The following is a 17959-nucleotide window of genomic DNA, read 5'->3' as shown; positions in this document are numbered from 1 at the left end:
CTAGCATGACCAGATACAAAATTTTAATTTTTACTACATTTTAATTGATTTAGACTTAAACAGCCACAAATGGCTTGTAACTATGGGATAGCACAGGCCTAGATCATTCTTAAAAGAAAACTGGGTAACTATTTGTAAAGACAATATGGGAAAATTTCATACAGGATGACCACTTACACTTATTTCTTTCTCCGCCTTTATATTTTCCAGTGGGTTATTCACAGAAAGCCTCCTGGATTGATCAGGACACTGTTCTAGCCTCATATATATCAGTGACCACGAGTGAGATCTTGATTATATGAACTTAGCCACCTTTACCTTCCCCATGCCTCTGTATTCTTGCCCATAAAATGGTCTGGAGATCTTAGAAATTCCTTCTGGAGCTAACATTCTATAATTTTGCCATTAGCTTTCAATTAACTTGTGGTATGCAGCTTTCAATTAACTTTAAGTATGTCAGCAACTGCTTAATAATTTCACTACTTTCCAAAAATGTGTGCACATGCATTTACTATGCAGAAAGTTTACAAGAGTGAATATTATCATGGTAAGTGAATAATAAAGAACACTAGAGTAAGTCAGTAGCTATTTATCTCCTCAGAGGCAAGTGAATTGTTAGAAAGGATATGATTTAGCACATATGAGACTCTGTGCAAGTGTATGAATTATTATTTCTTTCTGTTTGGAGTTAATATTTATGTGCATACATGGCAACTGCTTCCAATCAGTGAGAACTAAAGAAAAGGGATCATCTGTAGTTATAAAGATCAAATATATGCTATAATGACATTATACTCAAGGATATAACTCAATTCATTTTACATGATGCATACCCACATAAAATCCTTGTACCTGAGGACATGGACAAATATAAAATTTATTAAAGTAGTATAAGAGAACCAAGATTTAATTACAACAAATAGTTTTCTAGGTTTAAGTTCATCTTTCTGCTGTACAAATTCCTTGTCAGGTTAAAAAAAATTTCTTTCACCAGATAACAAAATAAAATACTGTAACCAAACAAAATACTGTAACTTAAAATCTTTAAGTCAACTTAATGCACGTCCTTTGTGCCCACCTGGGAGTTATCAGGTATTTATATCTAAAAAGGATTGATGTTTAAAGACACACTATTGTTCTCTTTGAAGCGTTTGAGTGAAAGTAGTGCTCTCAGAGACTAGAATCTAATGCAACCAGCATGTGTTCCTGGGCAGCCCATTAACCTTTAATACTTGTCACTCAGCTGCTTACACAGGAGGATTTTTTTAAACCCAGAGAGGAAACAAGGTTATTTAGAAGGAATCATATGGATAGTTTTACATCTCGAATGTTAGAGAGAAGGCAGTTTTATGTCACTTAAATGGGCAAGTTGAGGGAACAAAGTCAACTATTACAACCTAATTATTAAATTAAACAATTTATAAAATAATTACAAAAGAAGCTGGCTCTGCTTATTTCTAATAGTGAAGTCAGGGGATTGATTTGCCTTCGAGTGTAAATCCAGCCAAACGACTCCAAATACAGTTTCTGAAAAGACACAGTTTTATGACAACTCTGAAAAAAAAGTGAAATTATTGCTAAATTTACAAAGCTCCAGATCGTTACAGCATCGGTGTTTACGCTGTTTATCTGCCAGGAGGATTACGTGACCCCAGTGTGTACACAACAACACTCAAGCTTAAGGCTTTACCTGACCCAGTAAAAGTTTCAAGCGCTCCATCTCCAGTCGTGGCTGTGGTTTCACTGCTGTTCAAAGGCTCTGTTTTGACTGCAAGAAGAGACACTATGTAGAAGAATAAGTACATGTGAGTTTTATTTCTAAATTTATATCAAAGACACTGACTATTGGTTTTTCTAGCTACCATGGGCATGCAAGAAAAAACTGAGAAGTTGATGAGGAGAGTTTTGTTAAATTAGCTACATGGACATGCATTTTATAGAGGATTTAATTTAAAAATCCTCTGGCTAAGCTAGTTCTCTTGGATCTGGCTTTTGCAAGCAGTCAATCTTATAAAGTGAAACAGCAGTACACATATTTGCACTTTTAAGTCACCTAAGCACACTCTGATATTACAGTCAAAAGACAGAAAAAAAGGAATCATCAGTCTTCAGCACACTGAATTCAAATCATGACAAAAAGATACACTAGCTTATATTTTATTCTTTCCAAGAAGATGTTAAAAGAAAAAAAGATTACATATGAGTACAATGGAGGTATAAACAAATACAGAAACTATGTATGTGTGAAAAAGGCACTCGATAAATTTCTGCTCTAAAATTGATTTAAGAGTCATACGGTGCTGGGTTTCTATTTTAATGCTATGTAACAATTTTAAATGCATTATAGAGATAAGCATAGAGAAAGAGATGATTTCTACAGCAGTATGTATATCTTTTGAAAACTCTTTAATATGTCATTTCTACTTTGGGGTGGTATGGTTTGGCAAAGTCCTCACTTGGCAATGAGATAGTTGGGCACACATTTTTGTCATTGTTAGATGCAACGAGTGGTTGGGGGTCGGGGAGAAGAGAAAAAGCCTCTACCCATTTTGTCACACCATATTTTCCCTTTCTGGGCAAATCTCTGCTACACACATAATGCAGCAAGGGAATAAACTAAATTATTTTCTACTTAACACCTCTTAGGTTTCCTGTTCATAAATGGAATGCTACAGTCAAATAACTTTGAAGCAAGCAGAAAAGTATAAAGAAAACAGCTGAAGACTAGCCAGACATGGGGTAAAAGTATATACCTATGAACCAAGAAAGTCAGTATGTTACTCTGTTAGAAAAGCGATGTATAAATGGAGAAGCATGCAGTAATGATTATGCTTTCTTTCCACATAAGTCAAATTGACCAGACCCTCCTTTAGTGAACCCTGGGGTTAATTCAGTATCCATGACTTAATAACGTCATGAAGATCTTCTGGGAGATTCAGGGAACTGTAAAGGTTGGAAAGAGGAAGTAAAGAAGCTTAGATTACTTATCCTAGCAAAAAGGGAAATTTAAGATTGGCCTATTTCATTAGCAACAATAATCTGAGCAGTGTCTAATTATTTGTACAATGATAAATGATGAATTGGTAGTTACCACTGTACAGTAGTAATTTGCATAGGAGTTGACATTAGTTATTCCTGACCCATAATTATAGTTAGCACAAAGCATTATTTACTATTACAAAATTATTTAGTGAGAGCTTACTAAGTGCTAGCCTATTTACACTTAGCTAATCCTTAAAACAACAGTGATCAATAGGAACCACTCTGTTCATTTTTCACATGAGGAAACTGAAGTTGGGGTGTGCTGAGCACTTGCATAAGTTCTGTGGCAGAGGACAGAGCTAAGAGCTGAGCTCAGGTCTTCGGCGCTAACATTCATGATCTTTCCACCATTAATGGGCTACCTTCAGGTATTTAATGCCTTATGTTCATGACAGTGACTGCTCACTAAGCCTCAGATAGTGATGACGACAGAGTTGTCTTCTAGACAGAGCAATTAGGAACACTTTGCTAAACACCAAAACTTCAAAACATGGCAATAGGCTACTAAAGTATCTTTTCTATTTCCCTCTCAGAAATATTTTAGAAGACAACAAGAGTAACAAGTTTGAAAGCAGATAATAACAGAACATACTTAAAGGACACTTAATATAGGCCAGGAGCTGCTGCTGTGCTTTATAGATACCCACTCATTTACTCCTCACAGCTGTCATGCGAGGGAGGTAAAATTATTATTTTCATTTTTCAAAAGAGGAAACTGAGGGAACAGAGGTTAAATAATTTGCCTATAGTCAGACAGATAGTAAGAGCTAGAATTTGAGATGGGGAGATGCAGGTTCAGAATCCAATGTGAGCCATAGTGCCTTGCAGGCTGCACTAACTAATCAGGAGCTCTCTATTAAGATGATGAAGGGTGCGATGTAGATGGGTGTAAGGGCTGCTCTGTGATGTAGTGTTTACATCTGACTTCTGACAAAAAGGCACAGTCCAAAGTCTTCAGCAAAACTAACACAAGAGACAGTTTCTCGGCGATCCTAAGCTCTAACAGTGGCTAAATTCCTGTTTACATGTGTCTAAAACAAAAACAATACCTATAGATTTATTAATACTAATGGTAATTTATATTTCACTTGTGAATTGGGGGAAGGGTAACAGAATGTGAGCTGTGTCTAAAAAATATTAGTCTAGAAGCCAGACATGAAGATTAGTCTTGTTACTTTGGATCTTAACTTTGAGACTTGATTTCAAAAACTAAGTATTGGTGTGGATTATAATATCAATTTGAAAATTTCAGGTGGTCAAAAGGAGAAGGAAGAAAAGGCAGAGAGAGAGAGAGGGAGTCTGTGCTTGTATCTGGAAACACCTCTCATTAAAATTTTAAAGCTCTGCATTTAGTCAAAGAGACACAAAGAAGGCTCATTTTACTGAGGAAAGGCATCCTAGAAAGTATATGAAGAGCAGCATAAATATCAATATGTGTTCAGTGTACTAAAAGGCATGGATTTGAAAGTAATAATTCAATAAATGGATGCCAAAATTTGGGGATAAACCACATTAGTGCAAATTTATTTTTCATATGCAGGTAAGGGTTGAACAAAAGGGAAAAGAAATTAATGCTGCTACAGAAAATGAGACGGGGAGATGTAGGTTCATATTCATATTAGGTGAGCATCAATGAACAGATCTTGATCTCCGAGTGAGACATAGAGTAATTTGGTTTGATTTTATAAAATAATAATAATAATAATAATAATTATAGTATTAGGTAATCAATTTTTTTAGGGGCAGAAATGTTAGAAAGGGAAATGGAATGGATATTCCTTAGTATGATTAGTTGGTTTATCAGAAAGATGTTAAGTACAAGAGTACCTTAGTATTTATAAAACAGCTAGGTAGTAAAAAGTAAACATAATAATTATAAAGTTTGAAAAATGGAAGTCATTTCCACTAAAGGTCTAAATATATTAGAAATCTATTCCATTTTTTCTTCTTCTGCTTTATGTTTCTGAACTTTAAATTAGACATAACATTTGCTTTTCTAGTGGCAGGAAACTATTTTAATTAAATGTGTGCAAGGCATTATTGGAAATATGTTCAACAAAACAAATCTAGTTTTGTGTTTCTTACTACTTTCTAAAACTTGTTGAAGTCCTCATTCCAAATGATTATCAATTACCAAGTGCTATGTTCAAGTGTATTTATCTTACTGTATTTTATTTTTCTTAAATTAACACAGAGTTTAAACAGGGCTTTTAACTTATTTTCTGGATGTCCAAAATCATTACATGCTATAAAATGGAAAGGATAACCTTCTATAGGATAAAAATGTAGTTTTCAAAAAAATTCAAACTTACAACTGTTTTGATTTCTAAAGCAACAATTGTAGTTTAATGTTATAGGTTAACAACTGTTGTGGTTTTATTCTTCAATAAGCTCAAAATAATTTAGGGTTTTTTTCTGTAAGAGTGGGATGAAAAAGCTATACAGTTGACCTTTGAAAAATGCAGGGGTTAGGACAGCTGACCTCCCAGCACAGTAAAAAATCTGTGTGTGACTTTTGACTCCTTAAAATCCTTACTAATAACCAACTATTGGCCTGAAGCCTTACTGATAATAAAAACAGTTGATTGATACATAGTTTTATGTTATGTGTATTATATATTGTATTTTTACAATAAAGTAAGCTAGAAGAAATGTTAAGAAAATCAAAAGAAAAAATAAATTTATAATACTGCGCTGTACTTACTGAAAAAAAGCTGTGTATAAATGGATCTCCATAGTTCAAACTCATGTTGTTCAAGGGTCAACTGTACAGCACTTCGTACAGAACCATTACTTCAAAAAATACTTGTATTCTCAGGTCCCTGCTCCCTACTAGTTAACTATTTGCAATTTGGATGTTTTCCATAGAGCCAAATAGTTTTTTAAAAAGTCAAAGTAATTGTAATATATTGATTTTAATAGATTGATATAATTGGATTTTATCTTTTAACCTTTAAAAATAATTGCTATCTATGGACTAAATCAAGATTACCAGTGATTATTGGCAGGTGTCAGCTATGGCTACAAAGTCCCTGATTTCCTCCCTTTACATCCCAAATCTTCATCCACACCCCATATACAAACGTTCAAAGCAAATTTAATTTTTTGTCCCCTCAGATTATCTTTGCAACTCAAGTGCAACATTAATGCATATTAATTATTTTTGGAGAAGATAATTTCTTTTTTTAAAATTTTCAACCCAAGTTGTATTATCAAGTCTTGCTGCAGTATCAGGCTTAATCCTTGAAAGAGAAGGTAATCCAGGTAATTTACATTTTACATTTCATCTTCTGAAATCTGTGTTTAAATCAGTGTTCACTTAAAAGACTATATATATACGTAATTTTAAATACACTTCTTTCTGAATCACAAAATCACACTTAGGGACTTTTGACAGCTTAATTACTACAAAGTATTTCAGGAGAAGTTAGACCAGGAAGGATACAATTTATAACATTGCAGGGGAGCAAGAGACATCACCTACCAGTTCTAATCATTGGTACAGCCTATGATTTATGTTTGTCTAAATGAATATATTCACTCAAACACCTATGAACACCAAGTGTCTTTCATTTCTAAACATCCAGAAAGTATTTAATTGTGTAAAATAATTTGATGAAGCACTTTATGACTTTCTTTCCTAAAAGAGAATCTAAAAATAGTAGAGCCACAATAAATAAATTGGTGGCTCTACTATACAAACACATAACATTCAGAAACAAATTCATCACATGTGAGCCAATCATCTGTTCAAAATTCTGTAAGATTCTTTTCTATGATATATAGGTCATAAATAAAGAAAACACCACAAACCTTATCAGAATGTCTGATTTTGACTCCCCCAAACCTTCTCTTTGAAGTATTTTCTTAATCTCTACATATAATCAGATATTCCCTCTCTCTGCTATGTACCATCACCTTGAATACATTATGCACTCAATATATTCTTGTCTGTTTTCCTCTGCTAGACATTTGGCCCCTTGGCGGCCAGTATCGCGTTCTGTATGGCCACACTGGGTTCCTAGCACAGAGCCTGGCATGTAATAGGAACTTGATACATTTTAATTGAGAGAGTGAAAATTCACTTCTATCCTAAGCATTCCGAATAGAATGTCTGCATATCAAGTGTAGCTAATTATGAATCTTGACTCTATTAAGCAAATTAGAATCTTACCTATAACTGCAAGTAACTTTTCATATGACTGACTTGCATTGACATGCATGAATTTACATGATTTAGATGCTTGACTATGCAGATACATGAAGCATACATATACTTCATATACAGCATATATACCTATTACCAGGGGTTAGCAAACTACATCCCATATGCCAAATGTGCCAAATGGGATGTTTTTGTATAGCCCATGAGCTAATGGCTTTTATATTTTCAAAAAGTTGAAAATATCAAAAAGAGAATAATATTTTGTGACATGTGAAAATGTTATGAAATTCAAATTTCAGTATTTATAGATCAAGTTTTATTTGAATAAAGCCACGCTCATTCATTTACATATTGTCTATGGCTGCTTTTGTACAACAATGGCATAGCTGACGACTTACAACTAAGACCGTATGGCCTGCAATGCTTAAAATATACATTAACTATCTGTTTACAGAAAAATTTGTTGCCCATTGATCTACATGTTAAATTATGACTGCATTTATTCTATTTTTATTGATAATTCTACATTTTAACAAAAATTTGCAAGGAAAATCTAGGTTCCAATATAAATCTGCAGATGTAATTATAAAATTAGGCTTAAGGTGTTGAAATATTTTTAATTACTTTAAGGAAAAACAAAAACAACATCAACATAGTGTAGTACAATACTAAGGTGATACTAACAACTTACTCAGGTTAGTAAAAACTACATAATAAAAACTAGCTTTTTGAAAATCTCAAAGTTAACAGAAAGATCTTAAAAAGCCACTAAATTAACCTTTCCTTTAGTCTTTTGTTTTATTATAATAATTTTATGGAGTCATCCAATTACAACAATAAAACCCTGGACTAAAAGTAGTTTACTCTAAATGGGAAAGATTATGCACCAAATTCTTAGTTTATTATAAACACCCACATAAAAAAGTCATTAAAATTTATTAAAAATTTCATATCAGTATGCTACCAAGACTCTATCATAATAAAGTATACCTAGCATTTTGTTAATAAAAACTTTCCTCTTTTTTTTACACATTCTAAATGCAGAAAAATTTATTATCTGACCAAACACTGGAAAGTCTTTTAACGTGATGCATGTTTTCATTTTCCTTAAAAACTGATGTCTAATTTTCATTGAATTATTAAGTAAAGAAAAGGAAATATACTGGCTTTTATTGTCAAGTAATTTGTATACATTATCTAATTTAAGACAAAAGTCTTGCCAGGGAAGTATTATTTTCCTTTATAAAAAGGAATGGAAGCTCAGAGGGGTTAAGCAACTTGTCCAATGTGACACAGCTTTTAAGTCATGTTAAGATTCAGATCCATCGTCCTCTTGACACACAAGTACTTGTTTTTGCCATATGGCCACACAAATCTTAATATTAAGAGTAAAAACCAGGAAAATTTGATGCTTAACAGTATGAAAATGTTTTTGGTTGAGATTATATGTAAATTACTAAATATTGGGTTTACACATTCACTATTATAGTTACCTCTGTTACATGAATATTTTAGTATAGAACAACAGCCAGTGAGCTAAGAATTTTTTTACATCTTAAATGCTTTCTTAAAAAAATCAAAATTAGAATATTTTGTGACATGATAATTATATGAAATTTAAATTTCAGGGTCCATAAATAAAGTTTTATTGGAATCCAAAGACTCTCATTTTTGTATTGCCTATGGCTGCTTTTGAGCTATGACAGCTGAGTAGATGAGACAGACTGTTCAGCCTACAATGCCTAAAATATTTATAATCTGGCTCTTTATAGAAAGAGGCCCCTGAGTTGGATTTAAGAGGAACTAAATTCTGGCAACGTATTTTTAAGTATAAAAAGTATATTTTAAGTGCAACACTGAAAAAACATTGAACCTACAACTATAAAAATATAAGTAATGGGTGTAATGGAGTGTCTTTAATTCAATACTGATATATTCTAATTTAATCCCAGATACAGCAAGGTCCAGCCAAACTGTGTCTATTCTATCTGTTTGTTTGCAGTGCATATTTCCAATAGGTAGGGAGGTCTTTATAATCTTAAAATTGGGTGGTTCCACTGTAGTGTTATGGGTTTTTCAAATATTTTATTATTTTGACAACATATTAACCTTTGATTTAGGAAAAATTCATTCATATACATATATATAAAATATGAATTTAGCAAATATCTTATAGTTCAAAAATTTTAAGAGACAATTTATAATTTTAAATGTATAGCTTTCATCACTGACAATTTTTTAAGTGATTGAATTTTAAATATGAATATCACATTAGGCACTTTGACTAGAATATTCATCATATCCAAAAGAGCAAATACCTTTTTGCCATGTTAAGAATTCAGTTTAAATTATGACAGTCTACAGGTTATGGACATGATTAAGGTTGTATGTATGTGCTATTTGCTTCCAGTGCTCTAACATGACTGTTGTGCTGAAATAACACTTAATAAACTGGTATGTAGTTAGGAAAACAATAGATGTAGCCATTTGTGCAAAATTACAAAATTCTAGAAAAAGAATGCTACTGATCCAAGGCATCTAAGATTAGAATGCTAGTTAATAATAAAAACATGGCCAAGTGTTACCAATAAAAAGCTAAAAGGCCCGTTTAATTCTCTTTTTTCTTGTAAGTACTGAACACAGAAAAGGGAGTGCAAACACAGCAATAGCAACAGAAAGCCACCCAGAAGGGCCAGTCCACACACCCAAACACATGCAGTGTACCATCATCTCTCATACTTGTGGCTGAAGAGGGAGTGTTGCAACTCAGCAACCAGTCTGCAGTGTTTAAAACAGTCATATTTTCCCCTGAGAATAGGAACAGTATAGGGGGTCATTGTCTGGATGCCTGCTTAGTGTACGTGAATAGTCTTCAATGCTTGCCCTGGTTCCTGACCTTTATGCCAAAATTATAACTATACTGTATGACTTTTACATTTTAGTTTATGAGGTCTGTTTTAGGTCAGTTAAACATATATGCATGATGATTAGTGAACTTAAAGATCTGATTCCAGAGTGCATGGTTTTTTTAAAAAAAATCCTATTACTTGTATCCAAGGTAAGGTTTAAATATAAACATTTTTACTCTAGAAGTCATCACTAAACAATCTTATGAATTTGCAGTCCTATAATTAATTAGCTGATGTTATAGATGCATGTTTAGAGACAAACATAAACAAGGAAAATGTTAATCTACAAAGGGTTTGGTGTAAAACATTATTAAATACAGGCAAGTTGCAATGCACACAACTTTACAAAGAAAATTTTAGATTGTAGTTATTCTGAAAAGGTGGGAAAAGGTATACCCATTTCATAAAAACATTGAAATTGAAAAGAAAATATGATGTGGCAAATGCTGATATCTAGAATTATAAATAGTTTAAATTAAAACAAAATTTGTGTAACATTTTACTTATTGACTAAAACAACTTGATCTACAAAATTAAAAATGACTGAAGAGTTTAAAGTTCACCTGATAAATAATATATGAGTTATATGTAGTCTTTATATACACATATTCTGATACAAACATCAGATCATATTTTATGACAGGTTGACTTCATTTTATAAAAGTGGTAGGAACAGAATATTTAAATAACTGTTATTGTTGCCATATGCAATTATGGGTTGATCTAATGAAAAAGTATCTAGAAAAAAATTCAATTCCTATTTTAAATACATGTTAGGCATTATTCTCTTTGAAAAGAAAATGCAGCAGATATATTTTTCTATTCCCCAAATCATTTTTTAAGAAAAAATTGTGTTTAAGAAAAATTTGGGGGGAACTCTCCTTTTATAATTCAAAATAAAACCCAAAAGTATTTTTTCTTCTTTCTTTCTTCCTTCCCTCCCTCCCTTTCTGCCTTCCTTCCTCCCTTCTTTCCTTCCTCTCTTGCTCTCTTCCTTGTAAGATCAGTGTGCAAATCTTTTGGCCATATTTTATACATTCATTTTGTAATATTTTCAAGGGCAAATACAAAAAGTAAGCTTTACTAAAAAGCCCTCAAAATGTCACTCAAAGCTGTCCTTTCTGAAGGCTTCCAGCTCTAGAGGAGGAACAAAAGTTTCAAGAAAATCAAGAGAACAATAAATAACCCATTGGCCCGATATTCCTTGGATATAATGCTGATTATGCTATTGCTAATGAGACACTTATTTATTAGCATATCCCTAACATGTGAAATCACAGCAAACACTGAGATGTGATTCTGGATATCTTCGGAGTGGTACACTTACCTCCTGTCCCATTTGTGGTGACTGACGTGCTGCTAAGGTTAGCTTTCTCCAGTTTAGAGCTGCCAGGAGTATCACCCCCTCCAACAAGAGAATGAGGACTTGCTAGGTCCTGCATTTCCATAGACCTGTTAGAGCAGGAAGTAGCAGAGCAAAAGTTGAAATCTCAGCAATGATTTTTTATAAATTACATACAGTTTTCTATTGAGCACCCATGTGATCTCAAAATAATAACTGAAAAGACTTCATTAGGCAGGTGAACATGCCGGTCCATGAAAAATAAATACATAAATAAAATTTCATTGGTAGTTAAGCCTCATAATTTGTTCCCTATAACCACACAACTATTTTATACAATGAGGTACAGAAAAAAAAGCTGATTCTCTCATTTTGGCTCTTCATGCTGCTGCCCTCCCTCTTATATTGATCACCTCTGTGATAACAAGTAGACATTTTGAAAAATTTTAACTCTCATAACTGGACATCCCTCATCATTAGTGAGGAAGAAACCAGTAGCCAGAAATAAATTATAAAATTAAAGTTAAGGCAGATAAATCCAGCTGACTTTGTTGACCCAGGGGGCTAAAAATTGAGCCTAATTCCAAGGTATGGAGTTGTCACACCTTTAATAACCATTCAGGAAAAAAGACTTTGACTTAATGTCTATTTCAGGAAATGTGTTGGAATTGAAAGGCTGATTATCTTTTGAAAAGGAAATTAGAGTAAAAGAATTGCATAATGGTAACAAAAAAGACACATGCTTCCATGAAAGGAGAGAAATACACAAGTTAAATAAAAATTGAGAAAATGTATCACCAATGACCTAACCTATAAAACATACTAAAAGAAAATCTTCAGATAAAACCTCAGATCTATAGGAAGGAACAAGGAGTGACAGAAATGTAAATATGTAGGTAAATACAAAAGGTTGTCTTTTAGTTTTCTCTTAATTCATAAAGGACAGTCCTCTGACACAATAAAACAGCACCACAGTATTGTGCAATTTATAATATGGCATAGAAGTTAAATATATGATGACAACACCAGAAGGAATGAAATTACATTCATTTAAAGTTCTTTCATTTGGCATTAGTTGTTTTAATAAACTCGGATACAAAGTTTAGGATACACCAAATAAGACCTACCATTAAATATTAATAAGAAAAATAAAAACGGGTATAACAAAAAGTCAACAGAATAATTAAAAGGAAACATTAAAAAATTTTATTAAACCCAAAGAAACCAGGAAAAGAAAGAACATATGTGAGATATAAAAAACACACAGAAAGATAGCACAGTCAAACCTAACTATATCAGTGATTACTCTAAGTATCAATGGATTAAACATTCCAATGAAAAGCCAAAGATTGTTAGAGTGGATTAAACAACCAAGATCCTACTAGTGCAGGGGCTACAAGAGAAACACTTTACTTAGAAGCACACTGTGATATTATATGTACCCCAAAAGCCCCGGCTCCAGGACTGAACAATTCATTCCTATAGGGGCTGGATGTGTTATCAACTGACAGCTTTTGAATGCCTTTCTAGGACTTGCCCATAAAACTAAAAACAGTCACTTTGCCCAAGATCACTCTTTTTGGGGGTAGCCCTCACCTACTGACTGGTCAGTGAAAGTACATGAAGACTATTCCACCTCACCCTGAGAGTCCCCTCAGCCTACAGCCCCCATAAGAATTGCAATCTGTAGTAACTGCACTGAAGATTAATGTTTCTCTGTCCAATCATGCTTCCTTCATCCTCCCAAAATGGTGTTATTATTAACAGGTCTAATAAACTCCTAATAAATAATAAACTCCTAATAAACTAATAAACTCCTGGCACACAAATCTCCATCTTGAACCTGCTTCCTGGGAACCTGAACAGTGGTCAGATTCAAACAGGCTCAGGGTAAAAGGTGGAAAATGATATAACATGCAAATAATAAACATAAGATAAATGTTTGGGCTGTAATAATATCACACAAAATAGGCCTGAAGATGAAGAGTGTCAGCAGGTATAAAGGGGGAAATAAGAAAATATAAAAAAATAATAAATTCTTCAGGAAGACATAACAACTTTAAATGTGCATGTACCTACTAGTGAAGCTTCAAAATACATGAAGCAAAAGTAGAATTAAAGGCAGAAACTGATAAACCCACGATTGTAGGTGGAACTTTTATAACTTGTTTTTGATAGTAACCAATAGAAAAAGTGGACACAAAAAAATAAATTTAAAAAATATACAGCAGATTTGGGCATTATCACAAATGCTCCACAGTTGATATTTATAGTATAGTAATACCCAATAATTATAGAAAACACATTATTTTCAAGTGTTCATGGAATTTCCACCAAAAGGATTATATGGTGGGCCATAAAGTAAGTATCATTAGATTTTAAATTGAATCTAACAGAGTATGGTATCTAAACACAATGAATTAAATGAGAAAGCAATGATAAGAAGATACATAAAATAATCACATCAATATTTGAAAATTAAATACCACACTTAAAAATAATCTGAGTCAAAGAAGAAATCACAAGTGAAAGTAGAAAATATTTAGGATAAAATAGTAATGAAAATACAACAAATTACTCCCAGGTACCATTAACTGATCTTTGACAAAGAAGTAAAACAATATAATGGAGCAAAGACAGTCTCTCCAAGAATTGCTGCTTGAACAACTGGACATCAACAACAACAACAACAAAAATCTATATGAAGAACTTAGACTCCTCACAAAAATTAATTCAAAATGGATCACAAACCTAAAGGCAAAAAGTACAAAACCTTAACACTTCTAGATCTTAGCATAGAAGGAATCCTAGGTGGCCTTAGGTTTTTAGATAAAAATACCAAAGATATAATCCATGAAAGAAATAATTGATAAGATGGACGTCATTAAAATTAAAAACTTTTCAAAAGACAATGTCAAGAGAATGAGAAGACAAATTACATACTGGAAGAAAGTATTTGCAAAAGACACATCTGATAAAAGATTGCTATCCAAAATATAAAAGAACTCTTAAAACTTAACAAGATAAAAATGGGTTAAAGACTTAAACAGGCACCTCACCAAAGAAGATACATAGATGGCAAACAAACTTACAAAAAGAGCCCTATCACTTGTCATCAAGGAAATAAAAATTAATACCACACTGAGATACTAATTCACTATCTATTAGGATGGCCAAAATCTGGAACACTGATGACATCAAATACTGGCAAGGACATGAGCAACAGGAACCTTAATACATTGCTGGTGAGAATGCAAAGTAGTAGAGCCATTTTGAAAGACAGTTTGGCAGTTTCTTACAAAATTAAATAGACTCTTACTATATCATGCAGCAACTGTATTGCTTCATTTTTACCCAAAGTAGTTGAAAACATATGTTCACAAAAAAACCTGCACACAAATGTTTATAGTAGCTTTATTCATACTTGCTAAAGCTTGGAAGCAACCAAGATGTCCTTCAGCATGTGATTGGATAATTAATTTCTGGTACATATAGATAATGGACTATTATTCAGTATTGAAAATAAATGAGTTATCCAGCCATGAAAAGACATGGAGTAATCTTATTGCATATCACTAAGTGAAAGAAGCCAATCTGAATAAGCTACATGCTGTATGATTCCAAGTATGACATTTTGGAAAAAGGCAAAACTAAGGAGACAACAAAAAGATCAGTGGTTGCCAAAGTTGGTGATGAAGGAGAGATGAACAGACAGAACATGGAAAAATTTTAGGAAAGGAAAATACATTGTATATTATAATGAAGGATATATGTCACTGCACACTTGTCTAAAACCACAGAACGTACAATATTACAAATTAACCCTAAGGTAAAATTATGGGCTTTGGGATGTTATGATGAGTCAATGTAGGTTCATTCTTGGTAACAAATGCACCACTGTGGTGAGTAATGCTGATAATGGGAGAGGCTATACATGTGTTGGGGCAGGGAGTTTATGGGAAATCTCTGTACCTTCCTTTCAACTTTGTTGTGAATCTTCAACTGATCTAAAAAATTAACTCTTTAAAACAAAAACAAAAAGGTATCAAATCAAGATTTGTGGTATGCAAATAAGCAGTGGTTAGTGAAAAATTTGTATCTTTAAATGGTTACATTAGAAAAGGAGAAGGGTTTAAAATCTGTGACTTTAAAAGCTAGTGAACATAAAGCAAATTAAACTAAAAGTAAGTACAAGATGGACTGTGTGCTGAGGCTCCCTTCATGGAACATGTTGCCTAACAATGTTAATAAAATACCTCTTTGTTAAAAAAATAATAATAATACAGAGCAGAAATCACTGAAATAGAAAACTCTGAATAGAGACAATTTACAAATCCAGAAGACTATCATTAGATATACTGAAGATATTAAAAAGGATGATAAGGGCATATTATGAGCAACATTTTGTCAAAGAATTTACTAACTTAGATAAAATCAGCAAGTTTCTTGAAAGACAAGTTTATAAAAATTGACCCAATAAAAAATAAAAGATACAAATAGTCATATCAATTAAATAAATTGAATTCATAATTAAATATTTCCAAAAACTAAACAGCTTCTGGGCTATGTGGTTCCCTTAGTTAATTCTAACAAACATTTAAGGAAAAATAATAACAATCGTTTATAAATTCCTACACAAAAAAACAGGAGGAAACAAAAAAATTGGAGGGAAGGAGGGAACATTATATGAGAAATGAATTACCCTCATCTACAACCTGACCAACAATTTCAAGAAAAGAAAATTACAACTCTATATTTATCATAAACATAGATAAAAAAACTAATAAAATATTATCACGTGAAATCCAATAATTAAATGGATAATATATCATGACCAAGTGTGCTTTATCCCAAGAATGTAAGGTTTATTTAACATTTGAATATCAATGTAATTAAATTTATTGATAGGATATGATTTCAATGAGTGTAAGAAAGCATTTGACAATATTCAATATCCAGTCATGATACAAATTCTTAGCAAACTAGAAAAGAAGTATTTTCACCCATCTGATAAAGACCATTCTTGAAAAACCTATAGCTCACATCACATTTAATGATGAAATACTGGATTATTTCTTCCTAAGATTAGAACCAAGGCAAGGATCTGTTTTTCCCACTTTAGAACAATGTTGTACTGGAAATCTTAGCCAATATAAGAAAACAAAAATAAATAAAGTAAAGGGATAAAATTCACAAAGAAAGAAAAAATCATGTTAATTCATGGATATTTTTTTGTGTAAAAAAATCTGAGAAATCCATCACACACACAAAAATACTCACTAGAACTAATGGGTGTATTTACCAAAGTTACAGGTAAAAGGGCCTTACCAGTACTAAATAAAAACATGAACCAAAAATATCTGAAACTGCAGTCAAGGTCTCTCCAGTTCAAATACTGAAATACCAAAACAATGGTTGTTCAGGAGGTTGGAAGGGGCTATTCATAGTCCCACTCCAGTTCAACTTAACTCTAAAAGTGATCTGAATGCTCATATCCTCACCATAACTACTAGCCAGAGCAAGGACTTAGACTCATTGGGGAACAAAACAAAACAAAACAAAACAAAACAAAACAAATATATAATGCCTCAGTCTCTACTGAGTTTTTGTACATAATATTCAGAACAAGAAGCAGGAAAATATGACCCCTAGTGGAAAGAAAACACAGTAAACAGAAAGAGACCTGGACATGACCTAGTTTTTGGAATTAGCAGAAAAAGATTTAAAACCTGTTTATGAATATAGGAAATCATTTATAGGAAAAGATACAAACATACTATACTTAGATATATACATATATTGCATATGGAAAAGCAATGGAGACACTTAAAAAGGACCAGATGAAAATTCCAGAACAAAAATTACAATATATTAAATGAATATCTTCTTTGGATGAACATAACAGCAGATTAGACACTGAAAAAGAAAGAATCAGTAAATCTGAAGCTGGACTAATAGAAATTATCCAAACTGAGGCAGAGAGACAAAAAAAGGGGAGGATGATTGGATCAAGTATAAGTAACCTGTGGAAAATTAACAGAAAGCAATAAAGAAATGAGACAGAATAATATTGGAATAAGTCATGGCTAGTATTTTTCCAAATTTGATAAAACACTAACCCAAAGATTCTTGAAACACAATAAACAGCAAACGAAAAAAAGAAAAACATATCTAGGCCCATTATAGTCAAATTCTGAAACTAAGATAAAGAAAAAGATTTAAAGCCACCAGATAAAAAAAAAGAAAGATAAAGGGGAATAACAGCCCAAAAAGTAGTATTTGTAGCACAATCCTAGTAACAGGCTTAGTTACAGTGAACAATGAATATTCATGATTTAATTATTTCCTTATTAGACCCATCCAACATAAAGCCTTATAATTTAATTGATCAAATTAATGATTTCTCATTACACGCAAAGCATTGTCACAGGTGTTAGGATTGCTGAGTAAAGAAAACATGGCCCTACCCTCTAGTAGATGTTTATGATTCAAATGAGAACG

At 32.5% G+C, this 17959-nt stretch overlaps 1 protein-coding gene and 1 long non-coding RNA gene across 16 annotated transcripts in view; one reads left to right on the top strand and one right to left on the bottom strand.

Moving 5' to 3' along the window:
* The window catches only part of EYA4 (EYA transcriptional coactivator and phosphatase 4), a 296169-nt gene that overhangs the window by 59441 nt on the left and 218769 nt on the right, over positions 1–17959 (bottom strand). For 7 of the 14 annotated variants that reach the window (XM_036994291.2, XM_017660250.3, XM_017660249.3 and 4 more), the window contains 3 exons: positions 11444–11568; positions 9947–10015; positions 1691–1783 (listed from right to left, as the gene is read on the bottom strand). In XM_036994291.2, the coding sequence (XP_036850186.1) occupies positions 1691–1783; positions 9947–10015; positions 11444–11568 (287 nt within the window). The remainder of the gene's footprint in view (positions 1–1690; positions 1784–9946; positions 10016–11443; positions 11569–17959) is intronic. The other 7 variants (XM_036994327.2, XM_017660257.3, XM_017660258.3 and 4 more) reach the window with 4 other exon arrangements.
* LOC108397060 (uncharacterized) overlaps positions 1690–17959 on the top strand; it is a 47776-nt gene continuing 31506 nt past the window's right edge. For both annotated transcript variants that reach the window (XR_005054799.2, XR_012124241.1), the window contains exon 1: positions 1690–1805. This is a non-coding gene — a long non-coding RNA (uncharacterized lncRNA). The remainder of the gene's footprint in view (positions 1806–17959) is intronic.

This window comes from Manis javanica, chromosome 13 (assembly GCF_040802235.1).
Source record: "Manis javanica isolate MJ-LG chromosome 13, MJ_LKY, whole genome shotgun sequence".
In the NCBI taxonomy this organism is placed as follows: Eukaryota; Metazoa; Chordata; class Mammalia; order Pholidota; family Manidae; genus Manis; species Manis javanica.
The sequence above is the reverse complement of the archived record's forward strand: the minus strand, read 5'-3'. Positions and strand labels throughout refer to the sequence as shown.